At 41.6% G+C, this 27166-nt stretch overlaps 3 protein-coding genes across 10 annotated transcripts in view; 1 reads left to right on the top strand and 2 right to left on the bottom strand.

Annotated features, from left to right (window-relative positions):
* Positions 1-2656: 2656 nt before the first annotated feature.
* neurog3 (neurogenin 3) lies at positions 2657-3758 on the top strand. Its single transcript, XM_030442214.1, has 2 exons — positions 2657-2734; positions 3077-3758. The coding sequence occupies exon 2, from the start codon at positions 3120-3122 to the stop codon at positions 3756-3758; it is 639 nt and encodes a 212-aa protein (XP_030298074.1). The 5' UTR covers positions 2657-2734; positions 3077-3119.
* Positions 3759-4389: 631 nt separating this feature from the next.
* On the bottom strand, positions 4390-14174 carry pdlim1 (PDZ and LIM domain 1 (elfin)). The gene is made up of 7 exons (XM_030442657.1): positions 13908-14174; positions 12555-12706; positions 11929-12013; positions 8698-8882; positions 7426-7574; positions 7102-7219; positions 4390-5053 (listed from the first exon to the last, which is right to left on the bottom strand). Exons 1-7 carry the CDS (start codon positions 13998-14000, stop codon positions 4867-4869), a joined length of 969 nt encoding a protein of 322 aa, XP_030298517.1. The 5' UTR covers positions 14001-14174; the 3' UTR covers positions 4390-4866.
* A 1947-nt stretch (positions 14175-16121) lies between these two features.
* sorbs1 (sorbin and SH3 domain containing 1) overlaps positions 16122-27166 on the bottom strand; it is a 48864-nt gene continuing 37819 nt past the window's right edge. For 5 of the 8 annotated variants that reach the window (XM_030441730.1, XM_030441726.1, XM_030441734.1 and 2 more), the window contains 11 exons: positions 27013-27077; positions 26201-26371; positions 25574-25620; positions 25016-25130; positions 24694-24819; positions 24421-24615; positions 23674-24195; positions 22874-22966; positions 21056-21243; positions 20860-20966; positions 16122-20191 (listed from right to left, as the gene is read on the bottom strand). In XM_030441730.1, the coding sequence (XP_030297590.1) occupies positions 20124-20191; positions 20860-20966; positions 21056-21243; positions 22874-22966; positions 23674-24195; positions 24421-24615; positions 24694-24819; positions 25016-25130; positions 25574-25620; positions 26201-26371; positions 27013-27077 (1697 nt within the window). In that variant the 3' untranslated portion in view covers positions 16122-20123. The remainder of the gene's footprint in view (positions 20192-20859; positions 20967-21055; positions 21244-22873; positions 22967-23673; positions 24196-24420; positions 24616-24693; positions 24820-25015; positions 25131-25573; positions 25621-26200; positions 26372-27012; positions 27078-27166) is intronic. The other 3 variants (XM_030441729.1, XM_030441732.1, XM_030441733.1) reach the window with 3 other exon arrangements.

Below are 27166 nucleotides of genomic sequence, written 5' to 3'. Positions count from 1 at the left end.
AAGCACATTAAAAGTGAATTACTTCTTGTTTAAAGTGTGTTCGGGGTCATTCTGGTCACGACGCGCGCACCTCTCCAAAAGCGCACACGTCTCCAAAGGCGCACTCCATACTTTCTAAAAGCCAGTCACATTGTTGAGGGGTTTCACAAGAGGTGTACATATGGCATCCAGGTTGCAATTAAATGTTTTTAAGATGTTTTTCCTTTCTTGAGGAAGTTTCCTCTTTCTTTCTTTCTCTCCCGGCAGCTCTTTGCCAGAAAGAAGAAGAGGAGGGGGGCACATTGAATGGCTCCGCTGCGAGTTTGGGATGACAACAATCTGGTCAGCGAGTTGTTGGACTTTGATTGCCCCCCTCAAAACGTCCTTCAAACAAAAAGCTGAGGACGAAAATAAAGCCCCACCTGGTACCTCTGTTTGCTAAAATAATAATAAATAGATTTCGTTTAATAAATAAGCAAAGGAGACTATAAAGTGAAGTAGTAGAGGAAGTATTAATCAGGAGCATCGGGCAGGTATCACCTGCTCCGGAGCTTGCTCAGTTTATTGTTAAATATTGTTAAATCACTTTTCGAACCAAGTCTGCTCCGATATCTGCTATTTCCACAGCAACTGGGCGCTTATGTTTGCCTATACTTTGCATAACAAGCAGGACACTACAGCACACTGATAAAAATCAAGGAGAGAGACTGACAACTTCAAACCAACACCTGTCCATGATATCCGAATATGGATTTGGCATCAATGATTATTTGTGAAGTGGTAATATTTAGTTTACTTTAGACTTTTCGTGCCTTTTATAACAGCACGGCACCATCTCGTATCTCCCTGGTGTATTTGTCCAGTTTATTGAAAGCATATGGTTATCAGATTGTTCCCAAAACACATATTTAGACAGAAAGTTAAGGAGAGCTTTCTGTGATCCTTTGTTGGCAACTGTAAATCACGTTTGAGCTCTGCCACGCTCCCCCTCTCCCCCTCGCGGGAGCTGACACGTGTCTGCATGTCGTTGCCATATTTTACTAATCTTTAATGCTCTAAAAGTGATGTTAAATTATAAAAGTTGCAATGCGCAATTGAGTTGTGGCGAAAGTGGACATGTTTTTGGAGATGTCATAGCGCACACATACAGGCTCACATTACGGGAGGAATCGAGCTTTTATTGTTATGACACACAACCAGAACCTTTGTACTATCAGTTCACACAACAGGTTTCACCCTCTCACATGATCTTTGTTCGGGGGGCCCATGCGTAATTGCCTTTGTCCAACCACCGGAGCTTTGCGCACAAACGCATTAAGCAAATGTTTGTCCAAATCCATGTGTCATTAAAAATGATATTTTCTTTGATAGAGATCAGTTTTTTCGAGCTAACAAAGAGATAAGTTACTCATTAGAATAACTCTTGGCAACACTCAGATGAGAGCCAACGTTTAGCATATTAAAGTTCTTTAAAACCAACCAGATCATGTGATGTGCGCACAATCAAAAATACGCAACTACATACTTAATAATAAACTACTTATATAAAAATAACACTGAGATGCTGTGGTTTTCCCCTCACTTTTCAATACTGTGATGCACTTGAAGTAGATTTTTTAAGCCAGTTTGCCAAGTTACCATGACCACCATGTCCTCAGCATGGCATGTGCCAATATTTTCAGTGCGTAAAATGTGGCATTTACAACTATCCTTAAGGACAGGGATTTGATCATTTGCAGACCCACACCTCGCGGAATAAAAACGTTCTGGAAAGAAATGCAAATACATATGAATAATTCCCTGCAGTTCTACTGCATTTGCGCACAAAAATCCGACAACCAGCCCAATTTAAAGGTCTTGCCAGGATCTCTTTAGTAACATAGAGACATTATTGTTAACGACAAATAAAAAAAATAATAAAAAAACGAAAACCCCCCTCCCCCAAAATGACTTACTTTATGCGCTTCCGATGGAGCTGAACACTTTATCATCGACACTCGCGTCCAGAGTCGCTCTATGGTTTAAAATAGTTGAATGGTGGTTGAAGAGTTTGTGTGCGTAAAGAAGATATACATGTTTATATCATACCTTTATGTATTTCTTTAGTTTAAATCAATGCTTTTTTCTTTTGTACCTGGAACAATCCAGCTCCTGCACCCTGGCTAATACAGTGCAGCTCACTGCGTTGTGTATCAAGAAACAAGCGCGTACCCCGAGATAAAGCCTCCCAAGTGTTTCGTTAAGATGTCCAACATTGGCTCTGAGAGATTAGGTCGTGGCTGACAAGATGTTATAAGCATATAATGAACAAAATGTGAAAAGTTACAATAAAATCCCCAACGAAGCAGCAGCTCCCTGATTTTGAAACATTGCCCTCAGACAAACTTAATAGTTGATTTTCTCTCCCAGATTTCTCTCAGAAAATAAAATGTGGTCATTTTTTCATCTGGCACACGTTCTGCATTCATGCATCCATGCATTTGATTGAAAATGACAAAGAATACAAAAAGAAATACAGCAGTGTGAAGAATGAGAGAGAGGTGGGGGTGGAGGGTGAAGGACGCGCCGCCTGGAAGCTGATTGGCCACTTGACAGGCGCTGTTGATTCAGGCGTCCACCGCGCAAAAAGATAAGATAAAGGCCATATAAAATACAGAGATGCGCATCCATCCCTCACTGTCAGCTGCACCTATACACTGTCTGCTGCCTCCAGCTACAAGACTGGCTGTCTCTTCCTCCGAGCATCACCTGTCAAGTAAGTAAAAATATATCCATACAGGTCGGGTTTCTTCTTTTTTATCTGGAATTTGATCTTTTACAGATACGTTTTCTAGATAGCAGTGCAATTATGTTTATTCTGCCTCATTTTTTTTTTTTATCTCAAACTGTTTAAAGAGGTCAAAAACTGAACCGGAAGTAAGTGGAAACTTCTCAGCACAATGGTAGATTTATCAAGATGTTTGAGGATTGTGGAAAAAAATTGGAAATATGATTTAGACTTTCAGAAGTTTAAAAAAAGGAAACCTTTCTAAATACAAAATTGTTTTTTGTGATTTTTAAAGACTTAATTGGTGGTTTTCTTTTTGCACTTCTGTAGGTACATCAGGGTTTTGATTATATTTCCCTTATATTTGCACACGATGTCTCCTAAAACACAGTGCGTCCCCGGTGACCTGCGCGCATCCACCGACGCACTGACGCTCAGCAGGTTTTCTGTTCGCCACCAAGTCAATGAAGCCGGCGACTCAAGTGAAACTTTGCCCAGAAAACCGCTGTCTGTGATCGGAGGGGAGGCCTCCTCGATGAAGAATCTAAAACCCAGAGGCAGGTGTGAGAAGTCAGGTCAGCGGGGCAGGCGCAGAATGAAGGCCAACGACAGGGAGCGCCACCGGATGCACAACCTGAACTCCGCTCTGGACACGCTGAGGAGCATCCTGCCCACACTGCCCGACGACACCAAGCTGACCAAGATCGAAACTCTGCGCTTTGCCCACAACTACATCTGGGCTCTGACCGAGACTCTGCGCATGGCCGACCTGCACGGACACAGGCCGGAGTACCTGCAGGTTGGGTCAGACCTGAGCAGCCCGGCAAGTGTTTCATCTGCGGAGTGGGACTCATACGCATCACCCGCAGAGTCTGCTGGCTGTGTGACGTCAGCTGACTATGACCCAAGAAACTGTTTCACATCAGGAGAAATATCCAGTGTCATCCCTGTCAGCGTTTATTTCAGGGCATTCTGCGGTGAGAATGGTCTCAGAGACACTTGGCACTGCTGACTTTCCATCATCCAACGAGGAGTCTTTAAAGGGTAACTCCACCAATTTCACACATTCAAGTGTGTGTACAGGTCTTGGGGAGTACTACTGCATATGTGAAAACATACTGTACAGCTTTCGGTGGCTTCGGAGGAAGCTGCATGTAATCTGATACATTGCCTCCAGTGTTGTCACTCAGCAGTTATGTTGTGGGCACCCGGTTTTGAGAAGCAGTCCACTGGTCTAGCATTGCACCCTGTAAAACTGGAACATTGGGAGATAAATTTTGGCCTTTTTTTATCCCTCATATTCTTTTTCCCTTTTTAAAACCTGGCACCTACATTACCCACAATACAGAGTACATACTGAGTGGTACTATGGGAGGCAATTTTTGCATTCAGCTTCCTCTGGAGCCACAAAAAACTTTGTATTACTTTTTCATATGTTTTACTTCTCCAAGGGACCGGTAAACGTACTTAAATTGGTGGTTACTGTCTAATGACTGCCCATATTGTGTTACTGCACTGCTGTCTATGGGTTGAAAACATTTACTGTAAGTAAACTGTAAGTGTCATTCGAGGCCATTTCTTAGTTTTAGAATTTGATTTCATGACAAAGTTTCACTAAAAGACCATGAAGCACAATCAAATTATTTTAAGCTAAAATATTTATTTTGGAAATGATTCATATGCATTTTTGAGCTGTTCCTGCTGCATAAAAAGTAGTTTATTTATTTAATAAAACTGTAGAAAAAAGTCTTGTGGTGAAAAGTAGTCTGGCTTTCCATTGTTTCCATGATTCAAAATACTGAACATTTACATTTACAAAGACAAATTTTACATAAACACACTGGCTGTCATTTTGAATGGAAGACTCTTTTAGGGAGATAAAAAAACAAATGCCATCATTTCATAGTATTCATTGACTTTTCTTTTGTAGAAGTTAATGTGCAAATTGACACTTTTGAAGATGTGGTTCTCTACTGGACTGCCCACCAGTGACCGTACTGAAACACAATGCAAAGAAGACCATTTTATAGTCATAGGAGCATGAGCTAAATGTTGGGACATCTGGGATTATGTCATGGTGTCCGATTGTGGCGTGCAGTCCGAATGCCGAAGTGAGCGCTCTACTTGGGGAAGACGGTGACCACATCGTAGCCCTCAGGCGGTGTCACTCGCTCACGTGCATGCGTCTCACAATAAATCTTGTCCTCCACAAAGAAATGTCCCTTCTGTTTTAGGTTGACGTCGCAGTCTGTACAGGTGTAGCACTCAGGGTGACGGAACTTGTCCCTAAGCTTCACCACCATCCCCCTGAAACAAAAAACACAACATCACGTTAAGCTTTATTTAAACCAAATTCTCAAGTTTATTCAGACACTGATTCATGAGCTGGATTTAAAATCATTTGGATCAGTTTTGTCTTCTACTGTAAAAGCAGAGAGATTAACTATAAATACATTATTATTATTATATCCAAAGTATTTGGACACCTGAACATTACATCCACGTGATGGCTTAACACCTAATTTCAACTGAGTGACCGTCAATCCCCGGTCTTAACAGCCTCCACTCTTCTGGGGATGTTTTTCTGAACCTGATGTTTGGTGATTAAAACCTGGCTTCTAGTTGGTGTTCAGTTCATCCAAAAAGCTGTTGAAGTCACATCACATTTTTTTTTCTTTAAATGGAGCTGGATTTGTGCACAGAAGCACTGCCACAAACTACTAAACTCAAGAACACTATAGTCTAACTTCATTGCATGCTGTAGTGTTAAGATGTCCTATAATTTGAACTAAGAAGCCCAAAACTGCACCTGAACAAAGCCACAGATAATTCTGAACAGAGTTTCATTGTACATTTGCCCTTATATCTTCAATGTTTAGCCATTTTCATTTCTTTTTTACAGACAAAGAGAGAGAGATTACAGGAAATGATGCAGAATGACAGATGCAACAAACATCCCTGACTCCGACAGCCCACCTTCAGCCTAATATGTACAATTACCTATCCATGATAATAACATGTGGACTGTTATAGAAAATAGGACATAACCCGAACCAGGGCCAGTATGATTATTTCTTTTCATGTTTCATGTTCAAGTGGCACCGTCTTCACAAACAATCTTTATTTAAAGAGAAAGAAGACAAAATTCAGTGTTTCCTCCATCATCAGTGGTGGACCAACAGCGTAAGAACATTACCCCCAGAACTAGACAAAATGGGAAATAAATTAGCATAATCCAGATTATAAAAAAACAAACAAAAACACAAGCCAAAATAAGGCCCAGTACATAGAAGTAGTCCTTTTAGTACGATCAAGTAACTAAATAATAGCAACAATGCAGCTATTAGTTATAGCACTTGAACCAAAACGACAAGACCAAAAGGGGTGGACGCTCAACAAATTCACATATTTTCCAGCTGCCACCACAGCTACAAAACAGTTACAGGGGAAACACTCAAAGTTTTAATGTTTAATAAAAAAAGTTAAAAAGCTAAAAGTTAAAAAGGCTTTTGAGCAAAAGCCCTTATTATGGAGTCTGCTAAGCCACAGCTATCAGAATTAAACCAAAAATATGCAGTTTCTGCCACTAGGGGTCTCTCAATCAACACCATGAAAACAAATGGTTTTAGTTTGATGACATTAAGTCTTGTGGTATCATGGGAGTTGTTGTCTTCACTGTTAAACGACCAGCACTGCTGATGGAAATCTGTATACGTGGCTCAGGCAGAAATTTTCACAGATGAGGTCATGTTTAATCACGCTACGTTTAGTCACGTTCGCCGACTTCTTCCCTTATTCCCTCGATTATTTCCCAGATGTTATAATGACAGGTGACCAAATGAAACGCGTTGTTATCCTGAACAAAATTAGGATTTCTCTGGGTTTGAATGTTGTAGAAAACATTCGGGATAATTTTACATATTATAACTTTTACTACGCAGAGATACCTAATCCAAAACAATGAAGTTCGCTCAAATGATCTAAAAATGTGTTGTGCTTATATGTTTTTGAGGAAAGCAACAAGACTTCAGGATAAAAGCTGACACATTTGTCCTGTGGTCTTAACAAAACCCAGCCACAAGGTGGAAGCAGAGTTCAAACAGAAACAACAACACTCCGGGGCCCCTCTGTGTTGCATCACAACATTTTGTTACATTGTGGTGGTTTCCAAGTGTGGCTGTCAGGTTTAAAAGCAGGTCGCCCTGAATTTCCTCAGAGCAGAGCTGAACAAAGATCTGGGCTGAAACTCGTGGTCTGGATTCAGACAAAGCCATAATGGCTCCTTTGCACTTCCTTGTGTCGCAAACTAAACATGTGATCTGTAAAACAGCAGGAAGGAATCATAAAATACTTACACAATGCCGGATCCACATTTGTCACAGGTGGGTAACTTGTCTGCGTTCCCCACGGACGATCCGATCTTTGTTGATGGGGCTTTCACGCTCCTGAAGCCTGACGGTTTGTCACAGTCACCTAGAAAAACATCCGACACAAACAATCTTCACATACTTCTTTTAGTTGCAACTGGTTTAATCAGGAACAAAACAAACAAAAAACAAAAGTCATATGTCATCAAATTATTAATGGAAGATAACTGCATGCTCAAAAGCTATGCCGTAGAAAAGAGAACTCCTTAATGACCCTTCGAAGAAACTGTGAATAATAACAGAGACCCATACCTGTCTCAAGAATCCCCTGAAGCACTTTGAATGAAGCAGACTGACGAGGAGGCTCGTCAGTCTGTTGGTTCTCCTGCAGCATCTTGTAGACCTCTGAATCTGCTGCTACAGCCGGCCTCTTGTCTGTCTGTGATGGATCTGACGGAGCTCTGCAAAGCGTGTGTGCATTTTAATATATGTGCAGGTGTCACAGGATTCAAAAACATCAAATCGTTCTTACTAAACAGATCACAAAAACCTCTCTTGCTCATTTTCACTTGGACTTCTCTTATTGTTCTATATCAGCATCTTTTCCTGGTTTCAACAGCTGCAGGAAGTGATACAATCTTCTTGATGCATCTGAATAAAGCTGAGTGAATACCTCTATTGGCTGGGCCATCATATCCACATTACTAATGTTAGGACAAAAATTACTCACACGTTTGGGAGCTGGCCTAAATCTAACAAGCTGATTTTTTTTCTGGGTAAACCAATTAAAAATCCACAGTCATTTAACTCAATCCAGCAGTTAAAAGCAAACCAAACAGTGGCCTATGGGTGAGTGTTTAGTTAGTAAAGTAATTGATCCTTAGAGACCTTGTGTTTCTATCTTTAAAGATAAAACACTGAAGCTCTTTGAATTGAATGTTTTTCCTGAGCAGTGTGTTCAGTAAAAAACAAACAGTAGATACAATATTAAAGATAAAACGTACATTTCAAATAGGATAATGGTAGACACATCTGTTGGGGGGTTGCTTCAACCAAATGGACTGTGAAACTTAAGTAATACCTATCAGTTAGCAGTGGATGCTGTTAAACTTCGACCCGCTCAGAGCTGAGTAACAGCACACAGAGAATGCAGTTTCACGTCATTAAAATATAATTTTTATTTTAAAAGGATCTGTGTCAGCATTATGTCAATGAATAACTAAGAGTTCATGATATGGGGAAAAAAGTTAAGCTGCAATGATAATCGATTAGTTTACTATATACACACAACTATGAAATCAATACCAAACTACTTAATCGTTTAATCGATTTGAATAATTTTCTGATTCCAGCTTCATAAATGTGATAATATAAATATATTTTCTGAATCCTTTAGTCCCAGAATATTAGTTAGAATATTGATATTGATGCAGTGAGTAAAAAAAAAAAAACAGCCAACAGATCAAAGTTTGAGCCTTCATGATCTCAAGCAATACTTGATTTCTTGGTGCAGCTCGCACTGCCTTTTCTTTGGGGTCTTGAGTCTCAAACAGGACTTAATTGTGTCATTTCATGGCGTCTTACTTGCTGTTGGGCTCACTCGCTGTAGCCATGGTTTTAACTTCGTCCACGGCTGAGTTGAAGTCCTTTATGTTCTCTGAGGAGTAAAGACTAGATGGGTTGTTGTACTGGTTGGTCACGACTTTGGAGCCAAAACCAGTGAACGGCAAAGCGCTCCTGTTGTGGCTGGAGCCGATGTGTTTCACCTCCTGTAAAAAAAAATAAAAATAAAATATATCAATGGAAAATTGTGCTGTTAAAGATTTGTGTGAGTAACCGAGCAAAAAGGTGCTGATTGCAGGCATTTGTGAAAGAACTTGCACACTGTCTGAATCATGCAACATCCGAAGAGCGAACTTGGTGCAATGGTGCTCACAACTTTTAACTTGAACTCTTATTTATTTTATGAGCTTGCACATGCACAAACATGCAGCTGACATCATGTGGGTTATGAATGTTACACAACATTTGAAATCATCCAACCTCAAGTGCAGTGGTTCCCAAACCGTTCTCTTTTAGGGACTTTTAAGGAGCTTTTCTAAGTAATCTTATGACCCCTGACCCCTGACCCCCGTATCCAAGGTTCATTCTTCTCATGTTTTAAGGAGCTTTTTAAGGAAATATGTCGATTTTTTTACAATCATACATACTGAATAGGCTTCTTTTTTGACAGATTTGTTGTTTTCTTCTCCCAGACACTTGGACTTTGTTATATTTGTACTTTCGTAGATTTAACTGTACTTTTCAAATGCAGGACAAGGCTGCTAGGCAGAGAATGAAGGCTCTGTGAACATACATAACTTGTGTTCAGGTCTTCACCATGTCTTTATCCTAAGGTCACATCTTAAAAGATCTAAACATAAAAAATGACAATGTAACTTAGTTTTATTGACAGAAATTAATGCTCACATATAGGCCCACTATTCATTTACTGTTTATATTAGGGCTGTCAAACGATTAATTTTTTTAATCGCGATTAATCGCATTTTGTCCATAGTTAACTCGCGATTAATCGCAAATTAATCGCAATTTTTTTGGCACATTTTTTTCTGTTCTAAATGTACCTTGATGTATTTTTTAATGTTCTTAATACTTTTAACAACATAAGAAAGGGCAAATATGCTTGCATTATGAACATTTTTGGCGGGGGGGGGGGGCTCTATGCATCTGCCCTGTGTTTGGCTTGCAAGTGATATTTGAGACTCAATGTACTTCGATGGTAAGTCATTTCATGTCGAGAGTACATGCAGATAACTTTTGTCCTATTGACCGAACCATCTGGCAGTGTTTCGAAAGTAGTTTGCCGTTCATACTGTAAATGACCAAATAATATACGGGTTTCAATTATCCACAGGGTCCCTTTAAACGCCGGTGGGGATGTATATTTTGGTAAATAACCGCCGGTTCCAAATAAATGTCGGGTCTAATTTTTTATTTTTTAAAAAATTAAGGAAGAAGAGGTGTCCACAGACACTGCACGTTTTTCTTCTTCGCCTTTTTCACGCAGTGTGCTGCTTTCTGTCAGTCAGTATCACACTGATGATCGCCATGGCTCCGGTGCAGCAAAACAATAAAAAGTACCACTTGAAATTCAAACTTTCTGTTAAAATATGCAGAGGAAAACTCGGGAGAAGCAGCCGCTAGATGTTTCTCTGTCGACCAGAAGAGAGTGAGAGAAACTGAGCTTCAGCGTCTGTCTGAGGAGAACAGCAGCAGGACCAGGCTGCCTGCTGGAGGGAGGAAGAAGGCTAGCGAGGAGCCTGAGATAAACATGCGGGGATGAGTTATCAGCAAACGGGCACACCACAAGAGAGTGTCCCGCAGAATGATCAGGACGATGGAGAAACAAATGTCCGCCACCGTGAGTGACAGCAGAGATGAGGAGTTTGCAGCGAGTGCTGGTTGGCTGAATCGTTTCCTCCGCCGCAACAACTTCACTTACAGGAGGATGCCAGAGAATTCACCGAGAAGCTGGAGAAGTTTGTAATGTTTTCATCCAGGATTATTGTGAGGAAGGAATTAAACGCCTGACCCAAATTGCCTTTTGGTCTGTTAAGTGATTGAAACAACTAAACCCCCCGGCTATTATTTGGTATTTTACGGTAAGTCCTTTCTCAATTTCCTCACTTTTCAGTCCACCGTGTTTTTCCCGAACCGCCAACCCTGCTGCTTCTTCTTCCGATTCCCATTCTGCCACCCTCTGGATCAAGACTACAGGTGCCACTGACGGCCGTAAATCTTTCAATGCGCGTTTTGTTTTTTGTTTTTTTATACCGAGCGTTAATCGCGCGTTAAAAAAATTAACGGCGTTAAGAGGATGTTGCGTTAACGCGTTAACTTTGACAGCCCTAGTTTATATGTTTTGTTACACCACTTTAAATCAAGAAGGCCTCCAGAAGCTTTGGGGTCTCACAAGTTTGGAACCAGTTTTCAACTATTATTCAATAATGTTGCAACTGCTGACTGAAAATAAAATCAGTCATATTTGTTTCTACGAGCGCTGCCTCTAGTTTGGCTCAGAGTCACACACAATTTAACAGGATAATGTGCAACTATGGATTTTGCCTTAATTATAGTTAACGGTCTGTAAAGAAAAGCACGTCATGACACTGGCATGCCATCAAAGTGGGCACATAAATACCATCGAATCGAGCTCATGCTTCACAGTGAGAACACGGAAATTCCTCCAAAAATAGCTCATGCTTCAAACATCAGACATTTAAATTGCAGAATGCCCTAGAGTCCCTGCAATCAAATAAACTTACACAAAAACTAGCATTAACCAATGCTATAATAGCCTAAAAAGGACAAAAGCGATGTTTTAGAGGAATCAAACAGTGAAGAGGTATCAAAGTGACAGACTCCAGACAAGCGCTTGAAACACGCGTTACGGTGTGTGTGCGAAAAATGCAAAACATCTGTGAAACACACAGAGTCTGAGACACACCACACTGTGTCCTACATGAATTCACACTTTGGCCCCGGCTTTCCACTCAGTGGGCAGGAACTGAGGCTTGCGTCAGAGTTTGGCTGATAAACTACCGTCTCCTAGGAAACCTCCTGTTGGAAGTAAACAATGACCTCATCGTTGGCAGTCAAGAAAAAAAAACCCCACAAGCCTTTGTGAGAAAGAAAACTTGCAGGCTTCCAGAAAACTGTATGGCTACCTGTAAATGAGGGTTCAAGCTAAATAAGAGAGCTGGGTAAGTCATTTTCGAAAGTGATCCAGCTTTCATGTTGAGTGCAGGCACTCACTTGTGGCTCTGATGCAAGATTCATCTTGTATGGATGTGTCTTCCCTCCCTCAGATGAAAGAGGCGACCACATTTTACTTTCCGACCTGCAGAAGAGACAGAATAAAACAAATGTCATTGTGCATCACATATTGGCTTTAAATAGAACACGCTAAATCTTTTTTTACATCTCTGGGTGTGCTTTCCTGTCAAGCTGCACATGAACATGATATTACGCCTGTGCCTTTCAATGCAGCAGACTCCTTGCAGGTATGTCCTTTGGCTCGGCTTCCTCGACAGTTTACCCCGCCCTGTGTTCAACACATTCACTCGTAATTTGAACAAACATATTTGCTTCAACCTGCCTGCTGCCGAGTCCATTTCAACACGCCTGTTGCATGAAATCATACGCTGTCAGAGAATTATGATGTAATGTGCTGATGACATGACAGAATTACAACACAGCTTAGCCTACATACACTTATCAAAAAGAAAGATTTCAGTGAAACAAAAGACATGACTCGCCGTGAATAAACACGACATCACTCCCCCAACACCTGGATTGCTCCTGAGCTGTCTCTTATGACTCAAGTGTTTTTCAGGCCCGCAGCTACGCAGATCAGACTGGCACATGTTGCTACAACCTACCTGTCTATGGAGAGCACCATTTCCTCTATGCACCCCTTGATCTTGTTCTGTGCTTCTAAGTGAGTCATGGTCTCTGTCGGCTCTCCGTCGATGGCCAAGATCATGTCTCCAATACAAAGGTTGGCCTGGGCGGCTTTACTCCCAGGGGTGACCTTCAACACAGGCGAAGTAACGGTTATTAAAAAAAACTGCAATTTTTTGGGATATGTGTGAGTTTGGATTACACAGTTTTAAAGGGTACTTGACAAAGCTGTACTTTTGTATATTCATAAAAAAAAAAAAAAAAAAAAAAAAAAACACGCTTATGAATAAATAAACTGGAAACATGAAAATATAACACAACTTTTCTCTTAAGCCAGATGTTAGCTTAACACGTCTTTTCTGACCAGAGCTTAAATCCACTGCTGTACTGTTTAGCTGTGACCTTCAAGGACCTTTACACACATTTCATTATTTACAGTACACACAGTCGCAACCACATGGAGGAAAGTGTTTTCATTCAGGCTCAGGCTGAGAGCTGCCTGGAGGGCAGACCCTCTGTCGAAGATAAAGGCTCAAGCACAGAGAGGGAGAGAGAGGGAGAGAGAGGGAGAGAGAGACTGACTCTGGCAGAGTCCAGGAATTCCTAATCACTTTTCCATGGGTGGAGTGGACTGACTGACCACTGGGAACAACATTTACAACAGCTACGGCAGCCTCCACTCAGGCAAAGTACACAGCGGAGAGTCATATTCAAAATCATTAGTCACAGGAGTGTCAGACTGTGTAAGAAGGATAATAAAACTTTGCATCTGTAAATACCATGATGTTGTAGAGTAACAGAATGGGCTGTAAAGAATGGCTTCATGGACACTCAGGGATGTCAAAATAAAGGCACGTTTAGAATGATCAATATCAGGCTTTTAATTGGAAGTGAAGGCTCGAGGACAATATACTGGTGGCATTATCCGTGGACTTTTGTTTCACCTGTACCTTTAAGGTAAAAGTAAAGAAAGACATCTCAAATAACACAGGGATTCATTATCTCGTCTCATCTGTATTTAACTATGTAAATGGCTCGGAACAAAACACAAGACGGCAGGTTATTATCGCTTCCATCTTAAAGCACAATGAACACCCCACATTAACAACATGCCGACACTGTAAAGGGAGCTAACGTTAGCTAAATTAAAGTGATATCACTTTAGCATCTGTGGCGTAGCGTTAGCCTGCTGTTAGCTTAACGTTAACTAGCTTCCAATCAAGTCTGTTCACGGTGAAGTTGAGAGGAAGCAACAAGAGGTGAAAGTTTCGTCGCGACAAATCCAGGTGTGGTTACACTGGACAACAATAGCGGCTAAAAGTAGAACTTACCCGGGAGATAGTCAGCGGCTGCTCGAACTCCTTTCCCCCGACAAGCCTGAAGCCCCAGGGTCCGGGACCCTGCATCACCACCCGGAGAGGCATAGCTAAGTATCGTTAACGTTTGGTGTTTAACTGTGTTTAAAGATCTGTCTCTGACCACCAGCGCACTTCCTACTGCCTATGACATGTGCAGTGATCGATAGTGAGTCAGAAGTTTAAGCCTGGCTTCAGCTCGGCAGCTCTGGAGCAGGGGGAGGACCCTCAGGTTACAGTCGGACGAATAGATTTTGAAGTTTCCACGCTGATAAAGTGAGAGCACAAAGATCGTGTATTGAGCAAGAGGATCACTGTGAGGAAGCTGACCGAACGTCCAGGTACGTCAGGTGATTTTGCCACAGGAGGACACAGGCAGATCACATGTCAGTTAAAATAAGGGCCCACGACCATGACTTTTACTTATTTTCTATCCTTAAAACATCAAATAAAAAACATGTGTTGATCCTTCTAACATGCCTATGTATAAAAAGCTTAATACAGCTTATTCCTCTTTGCCCAAAACAATTAAAAACACATGCATTAGCTGCACTGGGTGACACAATTTTCTTTTCTTTTTTCCTGAGTCAATCCGACCAACAATCCAAAACCCATGGACTATTTATTTATTGTCTAAAATGACAAAAAGACAACCCCTGAATTGCTATAATAAGGAAGCTGGAACCAGAAACTGTTAGGCCTAATGGATTATCAAAATAGTTGGCTGACTAATAGCTTAATCGATGCATCTCTACTTGAATTGGAGTGAAAGGACTCAGAGCTGAGCTGGAACTCAAATTGAATAAGAGCAACTGTTTAAAATAAGTGGAAGAACTGTTTCTATATGACTAATAATCTCTTCAATGCTGCTTTCAACAGATGGTCTCTGATGGCCATAACAACTTTTTACCTGAATGAAAACACCTTGAAAACAGAGCAGAGTGATCCCTCTTCATTTTTGTCTCCTCTCGGATTAGCTCCAGTGTTTGTTTTAGGGATGTCGGCCTGCCGGTACGTCACCGTGTTATATGCAAGTTTACCATTTATGGTAGAGCTAAATCCCAGGATGTGGAATGTGCCGCTCCCAAAACTTGAATTCCTGCTAAAGGATCTCTGCTGAAAGTGGAGAGAAAAAAAAAACTCTGGGCAGACAGACTGAATGAAACATGTCCTTTCTTGTGGGGCTTACATGCATCCTTACCAGACCTTCAGCCGTGCCAGTGATGTCTTTGACACGGTTTGCTTTAAAGTGAAGCCCTCATAATGTAGAAGAACAAAGTGAAAAATAAACTTCTGCTCCTTACTGTTATGGCTGTGAAAACACATCTGTCAACCACATCTCTTTAATGGGATTTTGCTCCTACCACTGCTTTAAAGGCCTCACACAGCAGCCAAACTAAGTGTAATATAATTTCTTATCTTATCTCAGAAAGAACTCATTGAAATTAATTAGTGGCTTGTTTCATTCCCGGTGCATTAATTTCAATAATTGCCCAGGGACATCAGAAAAAGCTCATCAGATAACAACCCAAAGACAAACAGCTCCACCTTTAGCCTGCATGAATTTGCATCTGCTCAAGATTACAGTATGCGTTCCATCTAGTCTCCTCCATTAAAGAAGACCTTTTTTGCTTTTTCATTATTATTTTCCTTTCCTTCAGTGTTTTAAATCAGTCTTTGTGCATGTAAGAGGTCTTGAACCAACAGAACCTCCTCTCTCGCACACGAAACCCTGCTCATGAAACACCTTGTCAGTAGTCCCGTGACTTTGTGACATCACACTATGCAACCATGTTACACATTTGCAAAATATATGTCTAGTGTATGGCCAGCTTGGCATGTAAGAATTGATTTAGCACTGCTGCTCCGTTGTTAGCACTGCAGGCTCAGGCATGTTTTAGCTGACCAATAAGAGCAGACTTGGTATTCATAAAGAAACAGGAGCTAAAACAAAGCATTTCAGACAGAGGAGGAATACAGTGCTGCAGTACGGGACACTATGAGAAAACTGATATTTTTTGAGCACCAAAACATGTAAACCTATTCTAGTTGCAATGCAAAATAAAATGAACCTTGAAATGAGAATAATATGTCTCCTTTAACTAACGTGTTAAATGTTATTGGGATTCGCAGCTCGGTCTCTGCAATCCTTCAGATCTTTGCCAGAAATCAAACCAGGTAACACACCAAGTGGTTTAAATGGTTTATTAAATATTGCATAATACCGAAGTCACAGCAGTGTATAGTATCTTTATTTTTAATATTGTCAATGTAACAGCACTGCAAATTGAAGCAAACAAACCAAACCTGTTGTAGGTTATGCGTCTCATCAAACTAGTCCATTCTCATGATTATTAATCATTAAGTTAAAGCATTGTGTCACACTTTTAGGTACTTGCACAGTAACTGACTGTTCTTAGTAAATGTTCTCCCATCACAGAGACTAGGACTAACGGGAAAACCTTGGTTACATTAAATATGTCATGGATACATTTCAGTGATACTCCAAAAAAAAAAATGAAAGACATTGAATGAAAATGAGGCACGATTTTGCATCTAACATAAGGCATTATGATCCTCACAAATGGCAGCGTAATGTTCATATGCGTCAAACTTCCTGTGCTCGGTTAACGCTCCACTCTGTGCTTTGCCAAAAAAAAAAAAAATCCTTCATGTAAATAAATGGCTGCGAGTGAACGAGAGCTCCATCTGATGCTCCCATTGCTCGCAGTCTATTTCTCTATTTTACATATTTACAATCCTTCTTGTGCCATGCTGCTCAATAGATGAAGATTCATTTTTTTTGTACATATTATGTGTGCATTGGCCACAGTCATATATTCATACATTCATACATTCTGTGATGTTTAACGGAGCACAGTATCACAGGAACAATCTTAAGTGAGTTGTGTTGTGACTAAACGAGTGATTGATTATTCTTCCATCACACAGTGTGATGGAGATGAAGCAAACCTCTCTCTCTTTGTTCCGTCAGGGAAGAAAAAGCCAACCAATCAGCAAATTCATGCGGATCTGGAGTCGCACAGGAACAGAAATGTTTAGCCAGCAGTGGAGGGAAAACGTGCTTTTGTGGCGTTACAAGATACCTGAATATTGTATCAGTGCTATACAGGCCAACACATAACGCAGTGTATTATACTGACAAAACATTTCTTTACTGATGTTGGCGAAGTTGTCAGTTCTGCACAGGAAGAAACACCTGATTTTGTCTCAACAGCAAACATCAGAGAGGATGAAACACTGAGTTTTCTTAAATGAATGTACTTCATCAGTTATTAAACCACATATATCAACTCACACAGCCAATTAGGTCAATGTTCACCACCACTGCACAACCGTATCTAACACATTCATATGCAGAAAACAAAGATATAGTACACATACACTTTTAGATCTAGTAACTGTTTTTATCTTTGAATACTTCACATTATTTTTCTGATTTTATAGGCGATCATAAAGAGTTGTACACAGAGGCTGACCCGCTGATAGTCTGGCACCAGCTGATTAGAAAAAGATCTGACTTCAGCTACTTGGAGCATCAGATAGTTTGCTACGTCGACCCCCCTAGTAGGAACTTAACCGACTTCACAATGTTTCTCCAGCCCTACAAACTGCATCCATCCGCCGCTCTGAGCAGGTTGCAACAAGCAGTAATTGATATTTGCAAGTCCTATCTGACAGCTCTGCCTAGGATTGATGAGCACAGTGCAGCGGTTGATGACAACGCGGAATTTGATGAAAACACAAGCAAAGAAAAACAATAGCGATCATCTTTCATTCTGTGAGTGTGGAGGAATCTACTCTGACATGTGGTGTCTGTTACACGATCTGATGGTGCTGGACATGTGGGAGCTCTGTTCTCGCAGGAAGACAGCTCCGATGCTTTGATAGCAGAATTTAAAGCCAGCCTCCGTCAGGGAGCTATTGAAGCTCAAAGAGCAGCCTGTTAACCCTGTCATCATCACTTCTGTTCTCTTTAAGCTGAAGCTGACATATAGTGATAGTGTTTCATGCTGCGATCTGATTTTTAAGGTGCATGCTGTACTAATTTTGACCTTATTATTGAAACATTCAACTAATTGTATTACCCATGTTGTAGTCATCACATATGAAAATATGTAGCCATATCAGAAGGCCTCTTAAAGTTTTCTGTACACATTTACATGGCTAAAACGTACAATCTTGTCAGTAAGGGCATGGTTAAAATCTCTATAACTCTAAGACACCTTGTTGGCTTCACTTAACACATTAAATAGCTTTCATGTCATGACTGATTAATATACTATTATCTCATTTGGTGGGATCTCCCTAAATGTCCAAACAGGAAGTTAAATGCTACCACGCCTGTGCTGTGGTTGAGCTGCAGCCAGGCATCTGACACCAGCTACCTTACAGGCATCAACAAACAGTTTCATTTTGACAGAAGAGGGATAAAACGAGAAATAATTTCTGAAAATATAAAATGTGCATAAGCACACTTTCTTTTCTCAAACATGCAACACAGTCCATGTGTCCTGTATTTGTGTTTGCTGTGGTAACAGTGAAAAGGAGAAGCTTAAAGCACACTTCAACATTTTAGTGTTTCTCGTCATGCACATGACTGTGTAAAACTGTGGTGTAACAACCTTTGGACAGAAAATAAAGGCAATACTGTACCGGTATCTAAAGCTTTTGGATTACACTGAGGTTCTGTGAAAGTAGCCAATACTGACTTGATGATGATTCGGAACATGTAACAGAAAGTAAAACAGGACTGAAAGGGCTTCATACATAAAGGCTTTAAGTCTTCAAGCTCTGGATGTCCTTTTCTTAAATCTAAACTGAGGAAAAATGTCCACCACATTAAATATTCGGCATGTTGATCAAACACTGTGGGGCGAATTCACAACAGGATTGCACACCTTATGCAGCTGCCAAACCTGCAAAATTAGATAAAAACACACTGTGTAATTTCTCAAAGCACCAGCAAAGGATGAAATGGACCTCCCACTGCGCTGCTTTGCAGTGCTATGGTGCTATCTGCATGCATATACATTTGGTAATATGCATACATTTGGGGCATCATTCTATGCAAATGAGGCTCACTGGCAAAAAAATCCAATTCACAAACATGAGCGCTTATAAACACATTGAGTGAAAATTATTAGCTTCTTAAGAGAGTTGGTGAAGCGATGGTTAATTCTTATGATGTCTCTCCTGACTGAATTCATGCTTTGTGTAAGTTTAATCTATTCATTCCTGTTCCTCTCGTTCTCTCTCTCCCTCTTCTCCTGCCTCTTGTATCAGCTGATGAGGGGCATTTATTCTTTTGCCACAGTCTCCATCAGCCAGTCTTATCTTTGCTGCTCTTCCGTCTGTTCCTGCCAGCTGTCATTTTGAAATGTGTGTTATACTTTTCCACATGGATAACTGTAGTCAGATGCAAAACACGGGCAAATTACACTCAGCTGCAAAACATAATGGGCATGTTGTAATATAATTTATTTTGTGAATTAGACCTCTGGACAGCGGAGGCAGATGTAACTTGCAAGTGATGCTGAGTTCAATCTGTGGGCGCAATCCATTAATTGTGAATTCGTCCCTGGAGGGTTTTTTTGGACGTCTAAAAGACTTAATCTTTGAATCATGAGATGCCTGTTTTGCATCATACTTAGCTAATCATGATAAACACCTCTGCACCTGAAAGGTAGCTCATGACAAAAAGCTCAAACCCCACATCACATTAAAATACATTCAGAATTCCCCAAAGTCCACTTCAGTTAATAAGATCCACTCTTTGATCCATACACTGCTCTGCTGCCGGCCTCCAGACTGAGGTGCTACGTAAACACTTATTAACTGTATATTACATGGACAAAATGGAAGCTATTATCTGTACAATAAGAGCTAGTTTGTGGGAGGTGTCCCGGAGAAATTCCACACGTAGAGACGGACGAATTCTGTCAACAAGAGTGTTAAATGTGGTCAAGGTGTACACCGTGCTGAGGTTGGGCAGTGAGCTGTCTCTGTCTCCGCCTCGTGCAGTCTGACATACCTCAGGCCGACCGATCACTTTCCCAGACAAGATGGTTTCGCCTGGCTAAATGACTATGCTAACCAACAGCCATGCGCGATAGAAATGACTTCCCAAGCTTGACAGGCAACCATGTGTTACAGCCAGATTAGATATCTTTACAGTTTCACCTCCTTCACGTAATTCCCAGGGAAGGTCCCAAATTGTTTTGTCCTCTTTGAGGTACCTGTGGAGAAAAGGACAGAGAAACATGCATCAGGAGAAAGAAAGTGAAGTGATTCTTTCACAGATCAAAGGAACAGCTCACCCAAAAATTAAGTCTCTGCATGCTAACATTTTTCGCTCTTAGCAGCTACAGTGTAGATTTCGGCTTGAAAAGTGGTGTAAATAATGTCTTTTCAAATGGGCTTCTGGAGACTTGAACGAGCTTTAAGATTTTCAGTTGTTTTTTTGGCCAATTTTAAAGCAAGTCCCGAGTCTACTTCGGTTGATGCAGCAACACTGTTTTGCTGTGAAGCTCCATAAATGTTTTGTGGACTATAAAAACTTCACCCAGCTTTCCGCATGGGGGTGAGGAGATAATATCATTTTTGGTGGAACTATTCCATGAAAAGCGAAAAAAACATGATTTGAGAACATAAATAACTTATTTAGCTATTTTTAAAATCAAGGGCAATGCCTGTGCATGCATCAAGTGCTGTCGTCCTTTAGAAGCCCTATATGGAAGGATGTGACATGGTGAAAATGACTCTACTTCTCCAGGAGCACCGAGTATGCACATTGCACGCGTTCAATCCTTTGCTGTCATTCTGCAGAAACCCTATATGGATTAATGTGACACAGCGAGTGTGACTGCACCTCTGAGGAATCTACCCCGAGGCCTGCGACACATACCGACAAACCAGCCGTCATCGCACTTCTCCATGACGCTGACGAGATCTCCCTCCTTCAGCTCCAGCTCGTCCTCGTTCTGTGGCACATAACTGTACAGAGCCTGGAAACTGGAGCAGGATACAAGGACAAGTTGGTAAATCAGTACACAATAAAACTATGATATGGTGAGTGAAATTGAAACACAGATCTTACTCACATTCCACAGTTTAGACGGTTCGGCTCCGGGCTGCTGCTGTGGGACTGGGGTTGCTGGGAAATGATGAAAGATTGTTTACTGGGGTGGGGGTGCAGTCTATGGACAGAGTCATGAGGGTGGTGGGACAGGGTGCTGCAGTACCTCACCGAGGTCTCAGCTATATTCAAGATCTCATTACACACTGCCTCCTTTGAGTAGCAGTAGAAGGTGAAGTCGTCAGAAAAAGACAGACAGCGGCCCCACCGAGAGTTCCGGAGGAGGCCAAGGTGAAGTCGAGGGGAGGAGGTGAGGAGTTAGAGAGGAAGGGGGGGTTGAAGTGCGAGACAGGAAGGTAGGTCCAGTAAGTAGCAAGGCAGAAAAGGAAGTGATCCGTTAAAAGCCAGGAGGGAAAGCAGAGGAGACGTTGGTGGAGCCCAGGAGAAAAGGCGAGACACCAGAGTGAGAGCATGTAGACAGGAAATATGAAATATTAGTTCACGTTTTACAGGAGAAAATTCAGAATGAACATGCAGTATTAAAGGGAAGTTGGAAGGTACAGCATAAAGGAACGGTTCAACATTTTGGGCAAATGTACTCTTAGTAGTCTAGTTACTTGCTGAGAGGATGGATTCCGCTTTTCCTTTCATTATGAAGCTGAAGCCAGCAGCTAGTTAGCTTAGCTTAACATAGCCATAACAAGCCAATGTAAACAGTTGGGAGAGTTGATGATGAAAAGACTCACTGCATCAAGTCAAGAAATGTCAATATATCATGTTTTTGGTTTTAATTCAGTTCTTTCCTGTTACTTCCTGTTTCTCTCCCACATGTCCTCAGTGTCACCTATTAACCTTTTGTCTGCTCAGTCCACGTGTTTTCCCTCTTTAAGATGTCAGGTTATCCGCATTTGTTGTTTTCGTCCTGTGTCAGCGTTCCCTGTGCAATTCCAATTTGTTTTGGTCTTGTTTTTTTCTTCTGTTTTTTTGCCTCAGCCTGCTCCCTCAGTTTTGCCTGGTACTGTATTCAGCTTTATGTCATTAGAGCTCACATTTTGTTTCTTCAGCCCACCAATATTTGGGTTCCACTTTGAAACATAACACCAAATCTATCAATTTTTTCTACGCATTAAACAAATTATTAATTAGTGAGCTTAGTAAGAGATGCTGGTCAGCTTCAGATGAAGCCGAGCTAGCTGTTTACCACTGTTTCAGTATTTATGCTATGCTATTGAATGGAAAAATGTGACAGTGACATTGATCTTAATTAAAGGTGCAGTGTGTAAGAATTTTGGGGGACTGAAATGCTAAATAAAATAAAATAATTATGTTTTGACTGAAACTAGGAGGCGTTGTGTTTTTGTTACCTAACACTGAGCCTTTCTATTTACAGAGGCAGCAGTTCTTCTTTTCACAGAGTCCACCGTGTTGCACTGTCATGTTTCTACAGGAGTCAAAATCGGATAAACAATACACTGGTCCAAGAGATGACCTTTTAGGTTTACACCTTTTTCAAATTTTTTGTGGCTACCGTAGGTGAGAGGTGTTCAGTTGTTTGCAATCTGCAATCTCAGCCCTAGAAGCCACTAAACCCTAAACAGTGGACCTTTAACTTTCTGAAAGCAAAGACATTTTGCCACCCAAAAATGTCAAACTACTCCTTTAATGAAATGTAAGTCCGCTAAGATCTCACATATTTAACATGTAGCACAGATATAGAAGAATAATGGGAATTAAACATGATGTGAGTCAGATGGATCTTACAGGTGATGGGTTAAAGAGTTAAAGAGACAATGTCACTCGACCTAGTGCACATTATCTTTGTAAATCTTCAGTATCAGCTTACCGCAAATGAGTTAACATTGTTGTTCTCTTGGATGTCAAACAGCATCACAGGGCTTCTTGAGCTCCGTCCATGATGGTCATCATTCCTCATAAACTGCAACACAAACAGCTCAGATCAGTAAAGGACATTTCAAAATAAAAGCTTTTCTCTCTAAAGCCCGCTCCACGTATCCACCTGCTGAAAATGTTGTCATACTTCAGTCACAGTCGGGTTGCATATCCTTACAGCTGGAAATTCTAACCTTGTAGCAGCTTTTAAAACAGAAGTCAACATGTGAAACCTATAAATACTCACCAATAAATATGTCGCTGTCCTAAATAAACCTCTAACCTCCAACAGAACTGAGTTACACATGTCTGCATAGAACAACAACAACATGCAACCAAATGCAGAATTTTATGAGGAGAAAGAAACTTGAGCTCTCAAATCAATCCAGGAAATGCAGGCACAATAGCTCCTCTTATAGTCCTTTACAGCTAGGAAATCTGAAACTCACCATACAAACACCGAAAGACACTAGAAAACGTTTGCGGGTTAGTGGCACACACACAACAACATGCAGACTTGCAGCCCTGAGCGGCGTGACTAGTTTTAACTCATTCTTTCTACATGAAACCAGCAGGTTCATCCCTCTGCAGGGCGATGATAAACGTTAACATATCTACCAGTTAGTCACGTCTTTCAACAACATCAGCTTCAGTACTTCATCCAACATCTGTTTTAGGGAATCAAACTGTGGCCAAAAGCCCATATTTCAGAGTGAACCTGAGATGCAACACCGCACACCATGCAGAAGATACCTCTGCAGGGCTATTTTGCCTGCTGCCTGGGGCTGCGTGGCCCCTGTCCCCCTCTGTGCTTTCCCCCTCTGTCAACTCCTTCTCCCCCCTCAGCCAGCCCTCCAGCACCGGCCCGCCGCAGGGGCTCACGCTGCGTGACAGACGTGGGGAGGGAGGGGAGAGCAGGAAGTCCTCCCCCTGAGGTGGGGTGAAAGTGACGAAGGGAGTGGTCGAATTAGGTCTGGGCGGATATGGCGGGGGAAGAGGGGAGGCAGCTGGGGAAGCCATGGGGGAGACACAGTATGGGCTGCCAGTGATGGCAGGCACAGGGCTGGCAGAGAAGGGCGGGGGAAGGTACTCGCCGCAGCGGTAGGACACGGTGGGCAGCGGTGGCAGGGGAGGGGTGGGGGCGGCTGGAGGGCTCCCGCCTCCCACAGTCAGGGAGATCCACTCAGAGGAGATAGCGTGGACCTCAGGGGACACGGAGCGGCGTGGGGAGCGAGGGAGGGGCAGGGGGGAGGTGGTCAGACGATTACGATACAGCTTTCAAGAGCAACGGGAACGTGGGAGGAGGACGATGGAAGTAAAGACAAGAAATGGAAGAAAAACACAGAAAGAAAAGGAAACAAAAGATGAGACGAATCACTAGACAAAAAAACTGAATCAAAAAGGTGTGTGTCAAGGTGAACATAGAAGAGAATAAAAAAATATGGGTCAATTCATCACTACATAAATACATGTATCCTACGTTTGGCCCTGAGTCTTTACCTGAGGAGAAGCATTGGTGCTGCGCTGTGGGGACTGGCTGACAGGAGGGTCAGGAAACTCCACCCCATTTTTGACACGAGGTCGTCTCTGCACTTCTACATAGGTGACGGGGAAGATGCCCTGGCGGTTGGTGCCTGAGATTTTGCCTTCATACCAGTTTTCATCGACTCTACGAATCAATGTGATCCTCTCTCCCTGCAGAAACACGTTTAATAGGTTCAGAACAATGTTAACAAATGAAGACGTCTGTAATGAAGAATCCCCTCTACCTACCTTTTTAAAGGACATTTCCACCACTGTGTCCCCAGTGAAGTTGAAGCGGGCGAGAGCTTCTCCATACTCCAGTACCTGTACTGGGACACTTTTCTTTGGCTGGGCTTTCTCTGTGGGGGGAAGGAGCTGAAGAAGACAACAAATGACAAGACAATACAATTATTCCCACTGTGCAGAAAAAAACTGCAGCAGAATGATGCAAAAATTGGAGAATAATGTAACTGACTAATTAAAACAAAAACATTATTTCAATAACTTGTCCTAGTTCTTAATTTATTTGAACAGTTATTAGAGTGAAGAAAGGTAGAGAGAACACACACACCTCAACATAACTCTGAGGGAAAATGCCGACTCTTCCATGGTGTTCCCCTTCATACCAGTTTTGATCCACCTGTCGAATAATGTAGACGATGTCTCCTTTCTGAAATGGTAATTCCCTACAAATGTTCAAAAAAGAGGTTGGTTACAAATTTGAAGAAAAGTCAAAATTTTAAATTATGAAAATGAAGCAATTGTGGTTATGCAGAACGATATTTAGCAGCACTTCTTAGCTAGTCTGCTCGGAGGATCTGATGGGCTTGTTTAATTCAAACTCAAGTTAAAGTTAAGTTGTAATGTATTTCCATTATTCTGCTACTCCAAACAGTCATTTTCTTTGATTGTAAGATTTTTTGGCCTGAAGTTGCTAACCCCACCTATGAGTCAGAAGTTGAAACACATGCCAAAAACCACTTCAGCAAACTCTGTTTATCTTTAAATACAACAAATACCACCTGCTGTGAGACTCAGATACATAATAGGTAGGTAAGTAGGTAGCTTGATGGATTTGATAACACATCGTCTCAGCTTTACTGGAATTGAGATTAAAGGAAAAACTTACTTTAGAGTTTCTGCTCTGAAGTCGAAGCGAGCCATAGCTGGAGTTCTCTGTGTGGATATAAAACAAAGGTGGGTGACTAATCATTTATGACAGCAACAGTTGACAGTTATTCAGAAGACTAAACACCCTCATGTAGCTGCATCTTTTTTACTTTGTGTTTACTACACTCTCTGGGCTAAGTGTGAAGAAAAGATTCTTCTGGTGAGCTGTAAATCTGCCCAACTTGTCTCCTCAGTGCGTAGTCTAAACATAAATATTAAAGCAATGACAGGAATGAGGTGCATGTGACTGACTGGGTTACTTGTCCTCTGGAGCATTCCCAGTATGAAACTATTGTGGGTTGTTTACTGTGAAGCTGCTCTGCCAAGAGAGCAGGCACACCTTGGTAAACACATCTGGGAGTCCGGAAGTCCATTTGAAATACTCAGTGATAAACTCAACAACTCATATCTTGCCTTCTGTCGCTGCTCTCACCCTCTGAATGTTTGACCCAGAGGAAATAGCCGTCTATGTGCAGAAATGACGGGCCTGTCAGCTGCTCGCCGCCTGACTCACACACAAACTGACAAACCATCTGCCGTCCCTTTTCCTGCTTACAGAAGGATAAGACGCAGCCCTGTGCTGTACCTCTATGCCTGATTTCCTCTTCTCTGTGTTATCTGTGATGTTGAGCAGGTCACCGAAGCGCTCGTTGGTGATGAACTGGTGGTGCGTCGGGACAATGCCTGTGTGTCGCCTCGACGCCGTGTCAGCCTCTTCCTGTTCCCGCTTCAGCCGCCGCTGCTCCTCCAAGATTTTCTGCCAGGAAACCAGACTGAAGTGTTTGTGCCTGCAGATATGGGTCTCTTCTACTCTTTTATTCATGTGACACGTTCTTGGTCATGTATAATATATGATTTCCTCATTCATAACCAGTGATGGAATATAACTTAGTTACTCTAGCACTGTACTTAAGAATACTTTTTAGGAAGTTATACTTAACTGGAGTATTTCCATTTTCTGTAACGTTATAGCTAAACTCCACTACATTTTAGAGGTAAATATTGTACTTTTTACTGCACTATATTAATTAGAAAACCCTAGTTACCAGTTTTTTGGAAAAAAGCATGAAAATTGCACTGATTCCAATCATTAGAAAACTGCTGAATATCGGAATGGGTAGAGCAGTACGATACAGTACGGTCTTGTTGTTAAACACACTGTTAAATTATATTTACTGTGAATCATGCTAGCATAGTGTTAGCTTTCTAAAACAGCTGAGCTAAAGGGTGCTATGAGCTGAGCGGACTAGTTTATCTCCCACTGCTGAGTCTGATCTAAGGTATGTCCCATTTACTGGAGCAGTGAACAACGTTTACATTGATGATAAAGGACGTTTACATTGCAAAAGTTCATAACACAGCATTATGGTGTGTGTTTTCTGAAACTTCAGAATTTACCTCTTTGTCCCCATGACGTCTCCGTAACACCTCATCCGGGCTCTCCCCATGTGCTGGGGACGAGTCTGAAACAGAAACAGATAGAGGAAAAAGTTGTGAAGCATTTCCACTGTCAACCTTGAGGCCAAATCCAATTCAAGAACAACACTTTCCA

Source organism: Sparus aurata, chromosome 15 (assembly GCF_900880675.1).
Source record: "Sparus aurata chromosome 15, fSpaAur1.1, whole genome shotgun sequence".
In the NCBI taxonomy this organism is placed as follows: domain Eukaryota; kingdom Metazoa; phylum Chordata; class Actinopteri; order Spariformes; family Sparidae; genus Sparus; species Sparus aurata.
The sequence above is the reverse complement of the archived record's forward strand: the minus strand, read 5'-3'. Positions and strand labels throughout refer to the sequence as shown.

Excerpts from the sequence above, each read along its gene's own strand:
- pdlim1 (XM_030442657.1), bottom strand. The coding sequence starts at position 14,000 with ATGCCTCTCCGGGTGGTGATGCAGGGTCCCGGACCCTGGGGCTTCAGG. Across the intron at positions 7,575-8,697 it reads GCGAGTGAGCCCAACAGCAA|AGCTCCGTCAGATCCATCAC; the intron begins GTAAGACGCCAT and ends CACGCTTTGCAG. Across the intron at positions 5,054-7,101 it reads AAATGTGGATCCGGCATTGT|GGGGATGGTGGTGAAGCTTA; the intron begins GTAAGTATTTTA and ends TTTTTGTTTCAG.
- neurog3 (XM_030442214.1), top strand. The coding sequence starts at position 3,120 with ATGTCTCCTAAAACACAGTGCGTCCCCGGTGACCTGCGCGCATCCACC.